The sequence below is a fragment of the Euprymna scolopes genome, chromosome 40, assembly GCF_053919585.1.
Source record: "Euprymna scolopes isolate OS-2025 chromosome 40, ASM5391958v1, whole genome shotgun sequence".
In the NCBI taxonomy this organism is placed as follows: Eukaryota; Metazoa; Mollusca; class Cephalopoda; order Sepiida; family Sepiolidae; genus Euprymna; species Euprymna scolopes.
The window spans coordinates 12,517,004-12,537,003 of NC_136521.1; the positions used below are offsets into that span (position 1 = coordinate 12,517,004).

General features: G+C 33.7%; 2 protein-coding genes across 3 annotated transcripts in view; both read left to right on the top strand.

The window, feature by feature from the left end:
• Positions 1-4,418, top strand: part of LOC145265370 (glutathione S-transferase-like) — a 28,615-nt gene extending 24,197 nt beyond the window's left edge. Inside the window, exon 5 of the mRNA XM_080121154.1 lies at positions 4,154-4,418. Within this exon, the coding sequence (XP_079977280.1) occupies positions 4,154-4,318 (165 nt within the window). The 3' untranslated portion in view covers positions 4,319-4,418. The remainder of the gene's footprint in view (positions 1-4,153) is intronic.
• A 10,797-nt stretch (positions 4,419-15,215) lies between these two features.
• The window catches only part of LOC145265371 (glutathione S-transferase-like), a 26,117-nt gene continuing 21,332 nt past the window's right edge, over positions 15,216-20,000 (top strand). The window contains exon 1 of one of the 2 annotated variants that reach the window (XM_080121155.1): positions 15,216-15,589. In XM_080121155.1, the coding sequence (XP_079977281.1) occupies positions 15,457-15,589 (133 nt within the window). In that variant the 5' untranslated portion in view covers positions 15,216-15,456. Of the gene's footprint in view, positions 15,590-18,917; positions 19,089-20,000 lie in introns of those variants that run through there. The other variant, XM_080121156.1, reaches the window with a different exon arrangement.

A 20,000-nucleotide genomic window follows, 5' to 3' on the forward strand; every position in this document is an offset into this window, starting at 1 on the left:
GATTCACCATTCACCAAATGGACCAAAAGGCCCCTCTTTGAACTTAACTCTGACTGGACACTACCAACACTTACTGTTTATGCGTTAAGTTGTCTGCATCTGGAATACTCTTGGAGGACTCCTTTAGGTGGGGTCCTCGTTTATTTTTCTGTCTTCCCAGTTTATTAGTAGCGCTTGTCTCCTATGCAGACATCCTTTGAGTGTCTCACTGCGTACGTTCAAACAAGTCTTTTGAGGGTCATTAATAGCTTTTATGATGTGGTACTTCTCCGCGTCACAAAGCGGGCATCGTTTTGAGGCTGGTGAGTATGCTGGTTTTATTTCAATGATCCTCCATTTGATGCTGAATTGTGTTCCTTTGTCTTTAAGCTGCCATACTCGGGCGGCTAAAGCCGTCTTTATTCTCGTCTTTGCCCTGAAGAAACTATTGTGCATGTAAAATCTTTGCTTGAACGTCCCTTTCGTCATCCCTATGTATATCTCTGGTTTATCGCTGGTCTCATGCGGGAGTGTCACTTCGTATACGATATTTCACCTTGCATTTTCCCTCTAAAGGGCAATCTTCCCTGGAGCTGCTAGAACAGCCCTGGATCTGCAAGAACCGACCCACATAGATGCAAATTCACTCAACTAGATATCACAGACTTTTACCCATACTCCAGAACCTACACCCCAAAATTAAATTCACCATAGAACAAAGCTCTACAGAATTACCCTTTCTAGATATACTGATAAAGATTAAAGACAATAACATTATCACATACATTTATTAATTTATTTTTATTTCGGACTATTAGTCTCATCTTTATTAGTTGTTGTTTTTTTCATCTTTTTTTTTATATGAAAAAAAACAACAACTAATAAAGATGAGACTAATAGTCCGAAATAAAAATAAATTAATATATATAATGCTCATCTCAAAAATGAATTCCAATTAAGGAATAATATATATATATTATCACATACATTTACCGCAAACCTAAAGACACCCAAGAATACCTACAATTTAAAAGTCACCACCCTAAAAGCTGCATAAAAGCCATTCCCTACACCCTAGCACGTAGAATCTGCACCATAATCACGGACAAAAACCTTCGGACAATCCGACTCAAGGAACTACAAAAAAATCTAAGAAAAAGAAAATACCCACCACAACTTATAGACAAAGGGATCCAACTTGCGACAAATATACCAGTAGAAGATTTGAGAACACCTAAAGAACGAAACAAAGAACAAATCCTAACATACGTCTCCACACACAACACAAACAACCCAAAGCTTTTCACAGAGATAACGAAAAATCTCTTCCTACTTAACCAAAACAGCAAACTAAACAACTTCCTTAAAACAACAAAAATAATAAAAAGCAAACGCCAACCCAAAAACCTAAAACGCATTCTTACCTTATCCAAACTCAATCAAGACGCAACAAAAGGAGTCACAAAATGCAACAAACAATGATGTGGAGTCTGCAACATAATATTAGAGGGAAACACATACACATTTACGAACCCCATACAAACATTCAAAATTTTTTTTTAAAAACTAGATTGCACCTCAAAAAACGTGGTCTATGTAATAAAATGTGCAGCATGTGATAAATCCTACATAGGCGCCACAAAAAAACCTTAGTAATGGAGTAGCTCTACATCGATCCAACATCAAAATCGCGGAAAATAGACACATGCATGTTTCACAACATATACACACATTCAGTGGAGGCAGATTCGAGGTAATGCCCATCTTCCAAACTGACAACAACTTCTACTTACTAACACAAGAAAAAAACTTCATAGCAAAATTCAATCCCGCCTTAAGCATCTCTCAATAATTATACACATAAATAGGCAAAACACAAAATACACTTACACGCACGCATACTTAGGTAAATGTGCACCCTGACACACGAAACAAAAAAAGCACAATAAAGCACGCGCACACTTTCACGGGCGCGCACATCCATATCCAGTATAATACCATTTCCCTAAACTAAACAAACAATTAGAAATTATACGTGTGTATGTGTATGTACACAGATATGTATATATATATATATATATATATATATATATATATATATATATATATATGTGTGTGTGTGTGTGTGTGTGTGTGTGTGTGTGTGTGTGTGTGTATGTGTGTATGTATATATGTACGTATATGTATATGTTTATGCGTATATGTATATGTGTGGATATATGTGTGTGTATATGTGTGTATATGTATATGTATATATATGTGTGTATATGTATGTGTGATTGTGTATACGTGTGTATGTATATACATATATCATCTGTTATCTATCCTCCATCTTGTTTGTGTGTGTACGTTCACTTATTTTTGGGTGACTGCATACATGTATGCATATGTGCTTGGATTAGGAAAGAAAAAAAACTTTAACCAATATATATGTAATGTATGGGTGTATGAATATGTATGTGTGTGTGTGTGTGTGATTGTATATATATATATATATATATATATATATATATATATATATATATATATATATATATATATATATATATAGGTGGGTGGATGTATACGCATCTGTATATGTGTGTGTATATATACATATATGTATGCATATATATGGTTGGATAAATTCATTCGTGTGTGTATTTGTGTATATGGATGTATGCGTATGTGTGAACCCCTGCATATGTCTCTATATATATGCATGTGTGTGTATGTATGTGTGTCTATGTGCATACATGTATGTATATATCTGTGTGTATGTATATGTATGTGTGTTATTGTGTGTGCGTGTGTGTGTATGTATATATTATCTCCTACCTATTCTCCATCTTACTTGTGTGTGTGTGTGTGCGTGTACTTATGTTTGAATAATTAAGTACATGTATGTATGCGTGTTTTGATTGGGAAAGACAAAAAAAATTAACCAATATGTGTGTGATATATTAGTGGGTGGATGTGTGTGAGTACGTGTGTGAATGTGTAGGTGGGTATGTATATATGTATGCTCCTACATATATTTCTGTGTATATGCATGTGTATATGTGTATATACCTGCGTTCGTATGCGTGTGTATATCTATATATACATGTATGTATGTGTATGTGTGTGTGATTGTGTGTGGGTGTGTGCTATACATCAAAAAACAAAGTCATAAAAAACATAAAAACCTTCACCAAATGGACCAAAAGGCCCCTCTTTGAACTTAACTCTGACTGGACACTACCAACACTTACTGTTGGGGACAGAATGTCTGAGACCACATCACTCTGAAAAACACATTTAGTATAAGCAGATGTAAAAATAACATTTCAAACTCTCATTTTTAAAAAAATATTTAACGAAAATATCTGAAGAGAGCGAAACAAAGCTTGAAACGCGTTATAAAAATATTTTAAAATAAAAAAATGATAAAAGGCTGAAAACCTCACAATTATTAATGGCTACACTCTTTTAAATATACATTTTTTTTCTCTCGTTGGAACTACAAAACAATCACTTTAAATATATATATATATATGTATGTGTGTGTGTATATATATATATATATATATATATATATATATATATATATATATATATATATATATATATATGAGAGAGAGAGAAAGAAAAAGAGAATTTTTGGCTAATATTTTCCAGAGGTAAAGCAAGCAATGAAGTTTTAACAAGGTTAATACAAGAGTGCTCAATACCGAAGTATGGCAAGATACTCATTTTATTTGTTTTACATAAGTATTAAAATATTGCTACACATTCATGAGCATGTTTCAGTCAGCCAGTTACATGGAAAAGCAAAACTGTAGCATTCAAAGCTGGTGACGTTATCACAGTACTAAGGTGACATGCATATGAACTGATTAAAAATTAACTAAGATGAATGTACAAAATGTATAACGATTTTTTTTTCGATTTTGACCCTTTTTGACCGCTTAAAAACTATTTTAACCAGCTAAAGACCCATAAAAGAACGAGAACGGCCCATAAAAATCTAATCATTTTGTGTTCCTAGCGCCTCTCTGTGACTTTTAGTTTCGTTAGAGATAAAGTTTGAAAATATGGAGACAGACAGACAGACAGACAGACAGACAGATAGATAGAATGACATAGTGAGTTTTTTTTTATTAAATTTTTAATACTTAATAATTTTGAATTTTTTTTTTTTTGTCTCCTCTAGATGACTATGGCTGACTTGCATTGTTTCGTAGCTTTGGAAACTCCTCTTCAGATGTACCCAGATCTCTTAAAAGATTGTCCAAAGTTGGCAGCACTTCGCCAAAGGGTTGAAGAATCTCCAAAGATTGCCGAATATCTGAAGAATCGCCCAGCCACCGAGTTCTAAACGCCCATCTCAAGACATCTCTAAATTTAAGCCGCATTTTTGTCGCATTCTGTGTACAATTGAATTTACCAAAATATTTAAATAAATTTTGAAAACTATCGATGTATCGTCTTTCTCTTCTTTTATATTTTACCCAAAACCAGGTATGGTACCACGAAAGCGTAATGGAAGCGTTTAATAGGAGTCAGACATTGGCGCGAGTGATCGGAAAGGGGAGTTGAGCAGCAAGATGTTTGTTCACATTACATTTACAGTATAAAGCACTATAAACCAGGCATTTTCCTGGAAAATGCTCGGTTCTGTGTCTGCAAACTTGTATCCAACATTGCATTTCTAAAGTATGTTGTGACGTGGTCAGCTAACTTATGGTAAGGCAGCCCCAGAAGTTACGGATGAAGCGAAAATTAACGCCGAATCAATCCGGTCAGGAATTGGGAATACAGCCTTATTCTAAATCGATGAATTCTAACTTTGGTTTCATTTTCCTTTATTATTTTTTCTATATATTTTTCGGCTAAAGTTTGCATGGACGACCGATGAGATAAGATAATTGCTTTTTCTCTTCGCTTGAACACCGGATTATTTTTATTAAAAATTATAATGTTGACATTTTGATATTAGAACTAGCCTCTTGTCCTTTTTACCGTGAGAATCAAAGAGTTTCACGGTGATGGTAAAACCGATCGATTGGGATTAACCAATAGCTACGAACTAGATATGATGTAGTTCCCCTTGATTGGTTATTGAGGATGGATGCAATCGCCTCAATATAAAAAGAGCTACACGGAGAAATGAGAGGGAAAAAAGGAAGGGTTCTGATTAGCAAGAAGCCCAGACAATCCATGCAGAACCCCCCACCCCTCTGACTCCCCTCAGAACACCCAGGGAACCTCAAGCGGAATAGGCCTGAAAAGGGGAGTCCGAAATTGCCCGGTTTGTGAACTTTGAGTCTTATCAGTTTTGACAACTCGTTTGGTTACAAAGAACTTATCAATTTTTATGAAAGATTAGTCGTTTATCGATAATAAATGGATGGAAAAAAATGAAAAGAATTTTTTTTTAAATATGTCTGTCGTTTCATTCCGGTTACAGAGCTGAGGTCACATCCCTAAGCCTCTCGCAGAAGAGCATCAGTAAGTCTGTTAAAATCGGGATGAAAATAAAAAATATTTAGTAAATGAACAAAGTTAAGTGGGAGATCGATAATAATTCATGTAAAAAAAATCGATAATAATTCATTTAAAAAAAAAGAAAAGAATGGGAAAATGTTATTGTACGAGTTTTAAAAAAAGGGAATCGTTTCATATGCAGACGAGATAATTTTTTGTGCAAGTTTTGAATTGAACTTATGACGGCAATTAAAAGTAAATAAAATACAGAAAAATATTTATGCTATACGTACCAGCTACGGAAGAAAAATGAAATATTTAAAAATAAATCACGTGATTTGATCAGGTAATTTTTTGTTTGTTTGTTTGTAATCACATTTTACCATTAAGCGAGTTGTAGTGTTTTTGTCCGTCATGATGAAATCCGGTGAAATAAATAAGAGGAAGATAACTTAATTCGAAGCATAGTCGATATATATATATATATAGTAGTAAAATCGCTAAAAGTCGTAAATTTTTATTTTCTTAGTAAAAAAAGGGTACTTGTACAGTTTAATCAAGGCATTAAAAAATGAAGATATAGAAAAAAAAATGTTATATTGTACGCACGCATTATTGAATAAAATTTTCATGCAAAATAAAAATCACTTAATTTAATCAAGCAGTTTCTTTTTTACCAAGGAAAATCAAATTTTAATGAGATTGGTCGGATACCAGCCATCTTTTTTTTCCGCGTAGGAGAAGGGAGCACCAGGAGTAGATAATTGTAAAGTTTGTCAAAATTTGACGAGATTATGTGGAAACATGAGCAGAAAAAGTATTTAAATAAATATTATTTTTTGTTTTTTTATTTTGTTTTTTTTTACTTATTTCACAGAGTTTCTGTGTCCTTTTTTTTATTCTTTTTTTTATTATTTCGTCCTTTGTTAATCACTTAAAAGCACTCCCTCCTCGTGTCCGCAAACAGCCAAATGGCGACGATAGATTGATCTCATTAAAATTTAATTTTCCTCTCTGAAAAAAAAACTACTTGATCAAATTAAGTGAATTTTTTTGTGTGTGTGGTGAGGGGACTTCATTCCATAACGGGTACGTACAATATAATTTTTTCACTATTTTCATTTTTTAATGTTTTCATTAAACTGTACAAGTACCAGAAAAACTACTTGATCACTTTACATATTTTTTGGAATATGACAATTTCGTATAGTGATAGGTACGTGTCGTACATCATAAATGTTTTTCTGTACCTCTGGGTTTTTTTGGGGGTTTTTTTTTAGTGCTATTATGAACATGCACTTTTTAGTACAAAAAATATGCTTATTTTTGCTCATTTGGCACTTCTGCATAACAGTGACATAGGGTGAATGTGTGTATTTTAATTTCAAGAACCGCCGACAGGTGTCGCTTGTCAGCCAAAGAACAGGGGTCGATAAGTCTTCCTTTTCCAACAGTGCGTGCAAACTAAAATTATATTTTGCTGTTTTTATACAAGTTTTCTGTACAAAAAGTAAAAAATAAATAAAAAATAACAACAAATTATTGTTAAACCTCTATAAATGTTTCATGTTTTTTGTGCTACATTGACAAACAAAAATTATATTTTGATATATGTTTATACAATCTTACTGTGAAAAAAAAACTATCTTTGTGTACAAAAAACAAACAAATTATTCTTAAAACTCTAGAAATGTTCATGTTTTTAAATTTTGAGAAATGTTTATACAATCTTACTGTGAATAAAAAAAACAATATTCTGTAAAAAAAAAAATGGTACTTGTACAGTTTAATCAAGACATTAAAAAATGAAAATATCAAAAAAAAAAAATGCTATCCGAAAAAAAAAAAAGTTCACTTAATTTCATCAAGTAGTTTTTGTTTTACAGCGAAAAAACAATTTGTTATGATACTGGGCAAAAGGTTCGATTTTTAGGAAGAAAAGCTAGTATCAACGATGGGGAGGGGGTGTTGGCGCTTTACATGGAGTTATCTCCCGTGACGTTTCTAAACTCCAAACAAAAATTAAGTAAATTCCAAGATGTCTACCTTCAACGCGCTCTAATAAAAACGTGTTTTCCGCTGTAAAAAAAAAAAAAAAAAAAAAACTACTCGATCAAATTAAGTTAAAAAAAATTTTCAGAGATCTTCAGTTCAAAACGGATGCGTACAATATAACGTTTTTCCGATATTTTCATTTTTTATGTGTTGATTAAACTGTACAAGTGGCAAACATTTCTTAAACCTCTATAAACGTTTCATGTTTTAAAATTCTATTTTGCTACATTGACAAACTAAAATTATTTTTGGTACATTAATCACTCGTTAAAAAAAATATTAATACATTAAAATTATATTTTGATACATTTTTTTATTCAATAAATGTTCCGATGTTCATATATTTTTGTGTTATTGTTGTGGAGACGCCCAATTAGCATACGTGGGTGAAAAGATATAGATAAAGGTATCAAGTCAGCAAGACCGGGGAGCTGTGTTCGAACGCCGGATAGGCAAGACGCATGTGCCGGTTACTCCATGAAAGACTTCAACACGCCCTCTGCCGGACAATCTTCCAACTGCAGTACAACTGCACCTTTTGTAAATATGTATTATATTTTCGTCTTAATATATTTGTTTTACCTTTACTTTCTGCATTCGTGTTGTTATTGATACAGACACAACAGTTATTTATTTCGTTAGATATTTTTGTGTTATCGTAAACATTTGAATATACTTGAGGTTCACATAATGGGCACTAGATGTTACTTCTCTTTCGAAGAACAGGGGTCGATAACTCGTCTCTGTTGCTAATATGTCACTGTCATGCTGAAGTGCCAACAAGTTTTCTTTTAAATATAATAAATGCGAATATCTGTAAACAAACTTCAACAAATATTATATAAATGTTTACGTTTTTTATGCCAAATATTTTTAATATGCCCTATGATGTTAGTATGATAGATACGAAAAAATATCGAAATTAAACATATTTATTAAAAAAATAAATTATATGCGATACATTTATAAAACTAAGTAAACATATTTATATAAAAAAACAGTTTACGGATAATCTGCATTTATTATTGACAAACGGGGGTGCCCTCCAACGACGTGTTTGAAAGTTAACCTACTGTGTTACACTCAATTGCCCAATTCTTTTAAAAGAGTCATTCATTAGGTGTATCAGAAATTTGGAGGAATTTTTGACACCCCTAACAGAAAACTGCGAATAAAATATAATTTCTCTTTTTAAAGTAGGTTGTTTATTTTCTGTATGGAATATACTTCCATATTAAAATTAATATTATTAACTATTAAAGTTGTTCAAAAAAATAATAGAAATATATTTTTTTTAAAACTGTGTTTAAAAAATGTTTACATAATGGCGGCGAGCCTTCATGTAGACATTTTTTTACGTAATAAAATCAATTGAATTTTACGAGTTAAATATTTTTCAAATCTATCAAAATTTTTCTATTGGTTCAATTTTTACAATATTTTCAGGGTCAATGTGAAATTTTATGCTCTTTCCAATAAACCGAATATAATATTTTAAACAAACGGTTTTTTTTAAAATTCATCCCCCCGGCTCCATTTTGAAATGTCTATAAAAATTTGAATAATTAATTTATGTACCAAAGTTTTATATATTACAAATGGAAGATAAAAGATCAATAAAGAAAATATTCTAATTTAAAAGAAAAAAAGAATAGTTTTTTGGAAATTTACCTGTAAAGTAATCTTTTTTTTTTTTTTAAACACGTTGATTTTTTTTAATGAAAGCTCATGTTATGCTTATATCGTCAAGTAAATACCAGACGCTGACGGCAAATTTTTCTACTTTATTCAATGTTTTTTTTTTTTTACACAATGATCACCACTTATCAAGGCCCGGAAGCCACTCAGAGATAAGGGTTATTGCAAGTACATTACGTTAGTGTGGAGGTTTGATGAAATGTTTACTTAAGGGGGCGGTTCATTAGGAATTTGTTAACATTGGACTTGAAGACATCCAAGTTGTAGTCCGGTGGGAAGCAGGCAGACGGAACAGAGTTCAGTTGCAGTTCTAAGAAAAGATATTTAGATATTAAAAAAAAAAATCAGTCGATAAAGAAGTATATATAAAATATATCAATCAAAAACTCGTGTATTTCATTAAAAGAATAAAAAAATCGATGAAATGGATTTTTTTGTTTCAGGGGAAAAACTTATAAGTGAATGTGCGTTTCTTTTTAACTACAGAGGACGAAAAATACTAATTTGGGTAAACACACGCAATAAAAAAAGAGACATTATTTATATCACTTGGACGAATCCATATTTGATAAATGTCATATTAGCAGCAGCAGCTCTTTAAGCTTGCCGCAAAACACGTTACGAAAATGCGATTTTCTACGACCCTCGCTTTAAAAAATCCTTTTATTTAAAAAAAAAAAATACATGGAATTTAAAATATAAATATGGATAAATTCTTAACAATGAAGAATGGAACTACCCATTTAATAGTATTTTTTAGGTAAGTAATTTTTTGGCATTTATATATATACATATATTTATAAGCAAGTCAAAATATGTTGATTTTCTTTATATTTTTTTAAAAGAACAAATATTGCATAATTTGATATTAAACCTGTTATTATTTAAAAATTTGGTCTTTGCTCCTTTAATTGAAAAAAAATTAGGGTTTGAATTATATTTTTCAAGTAGTTATAAGCTTTGAAAGATAGTAAGTTGAATTATTAAAGTTCTGATCATTTTTAAAGGCCACTTCTGATACACCTCGTCATTCATGTTTACATACGAGATTCAAAGTTTAAAACATTAATAACAACAACAAAAATATTTATTCTTGTTTTCCTGGTCACATTTACGTTTTAACATTACAAAACAAAATAAATAAATAAAACAAAAAATCTACGATAATTGAAGAATTGTAATTTTATTAAACGAAACATTCGGAAAATTGTAAAAAAAGAAAGAAAAAAGGTAAATCTTTTCAACAAAATAATTTACTGTAATTAAGTTTATAACATTAATCAGAAAAACTGTAAACTTTAAAACTAAAAAAAAAGCAAAACGCGATGATACTTGTAGAGCAATTAAATACGAAACTGATTTAAACTAAATATGTTCATTTACTTTTCTGAATATACTAGCATTTCAGCCCGGCGTTGCCGGGTGTTTGGAGGTGTATGTTGAGCAAAAGAAGTGGTCATTTTTTAAAACTTTAACCCCTTAATATTTATTGTTTGTGGCTCAAATCAGGTTATTAAGTTAGATCCATGTCCAAGGAACATATATCTAAAATTTCAATTGTTTAGACCCAAAATTGTTGGAGGAGTTTGGTAGAGTTCTCAAAGATCAAATCGTTGAACTTTGACCCCTTAACAGCCAAATTTATAGCCGTAAATCGATTACAAAGATTTTCCCAAATCACAGCACTCTGTATATCAAACTTCGAGTCTGTAGACTTAAAATTGACAGAGTTATTGCGTAGGGAAATGTACACACACACGCACACACACACGCTGACTTTGTTAGATATACTAGTATTTCAGCATGGCGTTGCCCGGGTGTTTGGAGGTGTATGTTGAGTAAAAAAAAAAGAAAAAAAAACGGTCAATTTTTTTTAACTTTGACCCCTATTATTGACCCTTAATATTTATTGTTTGGGACTCAACCAAGTTATTAAGTTAGATCCATGTCCAAGGAACATATATCTAAAATTTCAAGCATTTAGACTCAAAATTGATGTAGGAGTTAGGTAGTGTTCTCAAAGGTCAAATCGTTTAACTTTGACTCCTTAACAGCCAAATTTCTGGTCGAACACCGATCATAAAGATTTTCCCAAATCTCAGTACCCTGTATATCAAATTTCGAGTCTGTAGACTTAAAATTGATAGCGTTATTGCGTACGGAAACGTACACAGACACACAGATACACGGACACGTTCACTTTTATGGATAGATTAAACAAAAATATATACGTATACATAAATATATATGGAAACAATTTTGTGTTTACTGTAAAGTTTTTACGCAAATATTATGCAAGTATAAATCATGTAGAATATGTGCATGAATATAATTACACGTAATAGTTAACTAAAGATGATCATCCCATAAGAAAACCGAAAAAACTAATAGAGAATTAATTAAAATGAATGTTTAAAAGAATATGGAAATTAGCTAGATCTTTTGCTAGTGAAAAATAAACAGAAAAGAGTTTTTTTTTTAATATGAATATCAATACATAAAAAAGACAAACGAATTTATAGGAATATAAATTAAAAAAAAGTAAGTATGAGGATCGAACCCGAACCGCTGAGGCAAAGTTGTAAATTAAAGTGTGAAAAAAAAAACGTGCGAAGTTAACCATTGCCCCACCGCGAGATGCTAATGGAAACACGTTTCAATTTATTTAATTAGTTGGATTTAGCAGGTGCCCGTTTTAATGAGGTCAAGTTTGACTGCGGGATGGTATTCATTTACTGCTGAACACTTTTTCAGCCACCCCAAGATGTTATGGGAGAAAGACTAACCCACATGCGGCGAGCGACAAATATTGAATATTTATCTTCCCGAAATCAAGCAAATTAAATAGACAGGCGAGCTTCGTTGTTAACTGTGAGGTATTACAATTTATATGTCATATAAAAAGTTTTAAAAAGTTGTGAAGCGAGCGACCGCTTCTCTGAAAGAAGTCTTTTGTAGACACACAGAAAAATCGAACCCACATACATACATTTTCGCTTTTATATTTATAGATTAGCTTGGGCGCCCGGCGTTTCTCGGGTTGTTTGGAGGTGCAAAAAAAAAAAGTAGATGCGAGCAAAATAACTCTGTTTAAATGTAAAACCTTTTTTTTAATCGGAAGAACAAAAAAAAACGAAAAAACAGCGTACATGATGGGGAATAAAGAATGAGCGAATGGGAAAAAAATTCCATAATTAACTTTAAATTTTTAAATGTTAAAACTCGTTTAAAACATCGGAAAAACAAAAACAACGATCGTGATGGAAAAAATAAAATAAGGGAAAATAAAGAAGCGAATGAACGAAAAAAAAATGGCATGAATAACTCTGTTTAAATATTAAAACTTAAAAAAAAAACAATTTTCCGATATGTCGGTGCGAACGTGAAACCTTAAGATAACGACGCTGTCACTATAAACACTACTCTATGATCGCGTGAGCGAAGTAATGATTTTTGTTTCTATTTAAACCAATTCAAGAAAGAACGTTTTTTGCGCATGCGTGTTTGGTGAAATTGTCATAGAAGAACGATTTTTTGCTACCCTCTCTCATCACGAATGTCAATTTCTAAAAAAATTTACCGCTTTTTTTCTAATTTTCACATATTATTTACCAAGACACCGCCCTTTCAGACGGTACCAGTGTCGACCCGGTCCGATGCCGCTGAGAAAAGTTTTAGCGATACATACATACATACATACATACATACATACATACATACATATATTTAAACAGACAGGTGAGATTTATATAATGAATGATTATTTGGAGATATTAGCGGATGTTTGGTATCGAGCGGACCCAGGAGTCAAGGATGTGTTCCTGGGTTCGTGAGACGATTATCAACATCGCTAGTGGAAAATTACCTGATCTGTATGTGGGGGAGAGAGAGCTGATTATCCAATAAAAAGAAAGAACCAAGGTGTGTCGAATTTGACGGTGATTAATTGGGTGGGACGCCCCGACGTGGTCCTACCCACCCCAACCATCAATATATAAGCCCGTGCTGAGAGAGTGATTTAGAGAATTTGGATATTTTTGGCAGAGTTACAGAGAGTTTGGAACTCGGGGAAACTGTCCACCGCTCCCCACTCCGCCGTTCGATAAACACTCGTCCGTTGGCCAATTGACAGCAAGAGTCAGTTATTAAAAAAAAACTAAGACCCAGTTCGTCGACTGTGTAATCACCAGAAAGAGAAAACTTGCAAACGACATTAATTTATTTTAATTTGATTCTCCTGTGAAAAACTGTACACATTTAATATTTTTCATTTTTCTCTTTTGTGAATGATCAATTATACGAAAACTACAACCAGCGTCGGTTATTATTATTGTTAATCTTTACAAGCGAACTTAAAAGAAGAACAACCACGTTGAATGCTCTTTCTTTTCAGTAGAAGAAAGAGGTAAGTAGAGATCATCCACTACTGCAGCCGACGTCATATCAACCCTATCTTCGTGAGAGTGACTGAAGCTGTGTCGCAGAAATTTGGTGGAGGTGCTAACCACCTAGAACTGCACACCGTGTTCCTGGTCGTTAATTGTGGATTGAAAACGTTGTATTAAGATTCGCGACAGGGATTCGGTCCACAGAAAAACATCTATACTAGACGAACTTAAAAATAAAAAGACTTCCTTTGAATCGTTGGCTGATCGCCCTAGGACCGCTCGTTTGCATTATACTCTTTTACTCCTATTGCTAATAATTTAATGAGTCAGTTCTTTCGCCAGAATTCTTATAAACTGGTATCACAGAAGCAGTTTTCCAGCAGTCAGGAAAACAAGATTCTTTAAGGGATTTGTTGTAAAGTTTGGAGACGACTGGAGCAACCTCAACGGTGCATATTTTTAATAGTACAGCCGGGATGAGATCAGGTGTACATGCCTTTGAGGTTTTTATGATATCATGCACTTGAGAAGGGGTGGTGCCTGTCCGCAAAGGAAAATCAGGGAGGGAGTGGTTTGTTGGGTCCAATGTAGAGTTTGAAGCAAACCGACTGACAAGCATGTTAGACTTCTCGGTTGCCGGGCAAGCAACCTCATGATTGTTGGATAATGGGGAATTGTTGATTGCCTATTATTTACCACACTGTTATAGATTTTCCAGAAATCACGAGTTCCTAATTTCTGCGCTTCGATGCGTTTTCTGGTGGTTTCGCTATTTTTTCTTACAATTACTTCTAGCGTCTATAAACTTTTTCTGTTTGTACTGGACTTATGTCGGATAAATTTTACAGTAAATAATCCTAAATCTTATTTAGACGAAAGAAAAAAAATAGTTTGTTTGAAAACCTTTTAAAAAATATTTTAATGTTTTATCGATTGAGACAAAAATGGCGGTGGATGGTGTGGATTTGGAAAATTTTAATTTTAAAATTCTGTTAAAAATAGTAGAAAACGTTTTATATTATTCTGCTCTTCATATAATAAAATTCAGGCATTTATCTTTCTGGAAAAAAAATGTGGCTCAAGAATAATGGATTTTAATAGATTTTAATAGGTTTTAATGGATTTTAATAGGTTTTAATTCGGTTAAAAAAAAACACGACTACTTTATTTTCCCTTTTTTTTTTTTTTGCTTTACCTAGCTTTAGTGTTATAAATTGAATTAATCTATAGAGCTTGTCAAACCTTGAACTTCTTGAACTCTGGTACACACTGTAGTATCTGTTCTTCAATTTCTTGTTCTCTTTCAGTGGAGGAGAAGTCCTTCACGACTGAGACAATTTTTATTTTGTGCTCCTTTTCTCCACGTTAAAAAACGGCCCTGATGTCTAATTGTCCCGTGGGGACGCATTGTAAATAGGAACTCTGGTTATGACTTGGCAAAAATTAAGGAATATAAACTACAAAAAAAAAAAAAAACGAAAACAAGGAAGAAAGAAAAAAGAAAGAAAGACTAAAGTAAAAGAAAATGCGATTTCATGGTTGTGTGAATCTCATTGGGACGAAGGAGTGGTAGGAGGTGAATTTTTAAGAGGTTGAGTAGGAGGGTTTGGATAAAAACGAGGTTGTATTTCCCCCACCACCTCATTTGTTTTTTTATCGGATATCTATGTCTCGACCCACACTTAACCGACTCGTGAGGGCGACGTGGCTGATACACACACACACACGCGCGCGCGCGCGCGCGCGAGCGAGCGAGCGCACACATGTACATATATATATATATAGAAACCAAAGCAGCATCAGGCCAGTCTATCGTTGAGTGTCGCCGTGAGCTGCTGTATAAGCACCCAGTTAGATAGCGTAGCAAATCCATCTTCGCAAGAAAAAGATGCCGAAATACACTTTGCATTATTTTATGTTGAAGGGCCGCGCGGAACTCTGCCGTGTTTTGTTGGCAGCCCACGGTGAAGAATTTAATGACGTTAGAACCGAGTTTGCGGATTGGCCGAACAAAAAAAGCAGTAAGTGTAAACATTTTCATTCATATAGAAGACAACTCACCCGTTGGGTCACAGTCGCTAGCATTCATAAACTGTGAGACATATCGTGTTAAGCCGTTTTTCTTGCATAACTAAAAATAATTAACCTCTTAGCGGACCTTTACGAGAATGTCGACCTCCTAAATATGCGTGTTTTTACACATTTTTTTTTTAACTTTTTTTTCGACGATTATCATAGATTGAAAACTTAAGTATCATATTAGCAGAATAATTTTTTGAAAAAAAAATAAATAAATTGAATGACTTTTAAGAAGGAGGTTCAGTTTCTCGTTATAACGTTCTTCTTCATTGCTACCTGCCTTACTGTCTATTTCTTTACCGACATGTCACGTGATTAGAACGTTATAACGAGGAAGTGAACCCCCTTCTTAAAAGTCATTCAATTTTTTTTCTGCTGATTTATTATCTTTGGGGTTTGTATTACTGTACACATAGATTCGAAAAAGTTGTCAAAAAAAAAATATATAACAAATAAATGTTATCAAGGGCAATATAAGTTACTTTTCTACCTAACTGGATATATTTTTTGTCTTTTTATTCAATGTAACATGTTTATTCAGCTCGAAAACCATACAGTGTTTACCGATGTATGGGAAAGTAAAAAATGGCGCCCGATTCTCTCTTTGACACGGTAAGTTTGGGAAAAGGAGTTAAAAATAAAAAAGTAGGCAAAATACTGTTAAAACCCCACCGAATATATGTCAGCCTATGTTACGGTAACATATATAGAGTGGGTTTCTAACAGTATTTTGTATATATTTTTTTATTTTTAACTCCTTTTCCCAAACTTACCGTGTGAATGAGAGAGTTGGCTGCCATTTTTAACTCTCCAATACATCGGTAAACACTGTATGTCTAAAAACGATATGCGAAATTTAACTCTAAATGATTCTTCATTTAATAGTATTTATTACTACTACTAAGATAAATTAATAATATATAACAAAAACACAAATAATACCTATAATAGTAGGAGCACTAGAAACAATCCCCAAAAACTTGGAAAAAAGAATGGGAGAAATTGGAATCAAAGGAATGACTGGAAAAATACAACGAACAACAATCATGAAAACAGCTGAAATATAAAGAAAAAGAACCCTTGGATGTGGAAACCAACACACAGGAGCAACAAGTGCGGGATAGATAAACTGCTGCAAAGGCAAAACATGAAACACTACATGGAACCAAGAACACTGAAACCGCATATCTATAAGTTCTCTAACCTAACCCTACCTCAATTGCTACATAATTGCCCCCCCCCCCAAAGAGCGAGACCAAATAACCAAGTAGAGTCAAGGAGGAAGGAAAGACCGATGATCTGACCAGATCTCAGCCGAATAAGTGCGAAGAGAACTGGGGCCTTGGGGAGGCTTATTGCCATTCAAATCCCAGCAAAGATCAATAGCCGCTGCGAACGAGAAATCGATGGCAAGCAGCTGTTGCGATAATGCAAATTTATTTGCAAATGTTATCGAAAGAGGTGGAGAGTACTGGAAACCTGGGGAGATTTGTTGTCACTCAGCTTCCAGGGAACACCACAGGCTGTTTTCAGGGAAAGGTCTCTGAAGACCTGTGTGAAAGCTCCTTGTGATATAATTAATAACTAATGTAGAAAGTACAATGGAATTTCCATGGAGCCATGTCTACAGTGAGGTTTCACATCGAGTAAAATCTGGCGTTATTTTTTATCCGTCGGGTTTCCGAGGATAACTATAAGAAATGTAAATGAAAGCACTTTAAAACATTTACAAACACAAAAGAAATAGGTAGATAAGTAGAAAAGTTAATTTTTATTGCCTTTGGTAACAGTTATTTGTTGACTACTCGTCTCTGTTTTGTTTGTTTTTTTTTGTTTTTTTTTTTTGCCTTGTTATTTGGGGGTGCAGTGCACTGCAGTGCACACCGTTTCTGTTTTTTTTTTGTTTTTTTTTTACAATCACAGTATTTTTTTTTTTTTTTTAGCACATGCGAATTTAAAAGATTTTTAATTCGGGCTAAAACCGGAGTGTATGTTGTCACTTAAATTCTGGAAATCATTCTCCCAGGCGTTATCTTCGCTTTTTAGGAATAGCGAGATTGATTTGGTTCCGGTCGCTTGATTCACCTCTGTCAACGTGTCTGATCTAAGTTATTTTTTATTTATTTTTATTTTTAGATCCACCCTTATCTAAGGAGCTTGACTCCCCACTATAAACTGACCTCGTGTCGAGCATTGCTGCGGACGATAATAGCCTATTATTAATAGCATTTGTTTATTATTAAGAGGTAAATGTAATTATAGGATCTTTCAGCGTAACAGGCATTCCCAGGCATTATCTTCTCTTTTCGGTGAGCGACGGGAATGAGTTTACTGTTAGTCATATGAGACAACCAGTAACCACATACATGACAATATCCCAGCAGAATTATCCATTTTATTTTCGCATCCAATTCAAGATTCACCCCTTTTTATGGGGCAAGGGATAGCCATGTGCTCCAAATTCAATTGACCTTGTGTCTGACTTTTCTTTTTGAGGGTGGCAGTTCAATAAAATGAAAGATCTCACATTTCACACATACCGACGTTTGAAGTTAAAAAAAAAAAAACTGTCCCTGGTATGCATTACTGTTAATTGATCTCTCTCTCTCTCTCTCTCTCTCTCTCTCTTCTTTCTCTTTCTTTCTCTCTATCACTCTTTTTTTCTCTCTTTCTCTGATGTAAGAACCTGCGGTTTAATGTATACTCTGTCCTGTGGCAGTCATCTGCACCGATGAAGGTTAGCAGTAATACCAAAAATTGTGGTTGGTTCTACACAAAGCCTTCACCACCATAAACAAATCATCTGTGTGGATTTCTGAACAACTTAGTTGTTGTGGCGGAACCCCGTACGTCGAAATCGACGGGAGAGACCATTATATATACATATATATATATATATATATATAGAGAGAGAGAGAGAGAGAGAGCGAATTAGAGAGAGAGCGAATGAGAGAGAGAGCGCGAATGAGAGAGAGAGAGTGCGCGCGAATGAGATAGAGAGAGTGCGCGCGAATGAGAGAGAGAGAGCGCGAATGAAAGAGAGAGAGAGAGCGCGAATGAAAGAGAGAAAGAGAGAGAGAGAGAGAGAGAGAGAGAGAGAGAGAGAGAAAAGAGGGGGAGATATGAAAAGTAAACTTCAACGAAACTAAAAATTCACAAAAAGTATTTTAAAACCAACTAAAGTATTTCCAAATGCGTCCATTTAATTTCCAGCTGAAAGTCATGAGTCTGTCTGTGACATAGTTTATGCCTTGCCCCAGGCAGAGGGGTGACGGGTAGCGAGAAAATATCTCTTTATTAACAATTTTTCGCTCTACAAATGCACGACAGGGATCCAGCACCTCAAAATAACTACACATATGACGCATAGAATGAAAATTGCCGAGGTTGGTCGAAATATTGTAAACTAGAAGATGGACCCGGCGTTGCCCGGTATTAAAGGTAACATAAAATTCCTTCCACAAAAACAAAATGAATTAAAATAAATGGAAAGAAACTAAGACATGTGCATGCGAGTTTTATATAGTGAGAGATATTGTTCTTTTAACGGGATCAGATAAAAACGTATAAATGATATGGATCGTGGTTTAGCCAGCGGATATGACATCAACGTATGAACTTAATCATGTTGTATCAAAGAGTTATCACACGGGCATATATTAAAGTTCATATTTACATAAAGGTATCATTTTTTTATAAGAATAATAATATATGCTTCATACCTTTCTTTCTCCAAGAGTTCTTCTATCTTCACAACTGAGCTCCGTGATGAAACATGAAATGACCAACACCATAACCAATTGAGACCTCTGTTTTTCCTCCTTTTGCGAAAGCAGAGAACAACACTTTATAATTTTGATATATAAATTTATTTCAGCTCTCTCAAATGGTCTCCACAGAGTCTCCATTTCGTGTCTGCATGCTTGTTCTTCACAGCCTCGTTTCCTGGCTTGAAGTACGTCTGTTCACTCCCGTGTCCAAACTCAAACTCTTCGACTGACTAAACTTCCCGACCTCTTCACCTCAGTTCCATTTCGACATCATTAAAAAACACACGTCTCACTAACGTGCGACCTTTCCACGTATGCCTGCCCAGGGTGATTTTATTTATTTAACCTAGCTAATTTATGTAAACATCCTCAGCAAAAACCCATTGCAACACTTTATTCTATGAACAATAAATAACTCCTAATATGAACTATTTTAACAATATCACTGGTTAGATAAATAGATAGACAGATAGATCGATAATTAATTAGACTTTTAACAATGTTATTATCTAACACAAGTATTATATTTTTCTAAATAGTTTATTTCTTGTATGTAAAAAAAACTACTCGAGCTGATATCGAA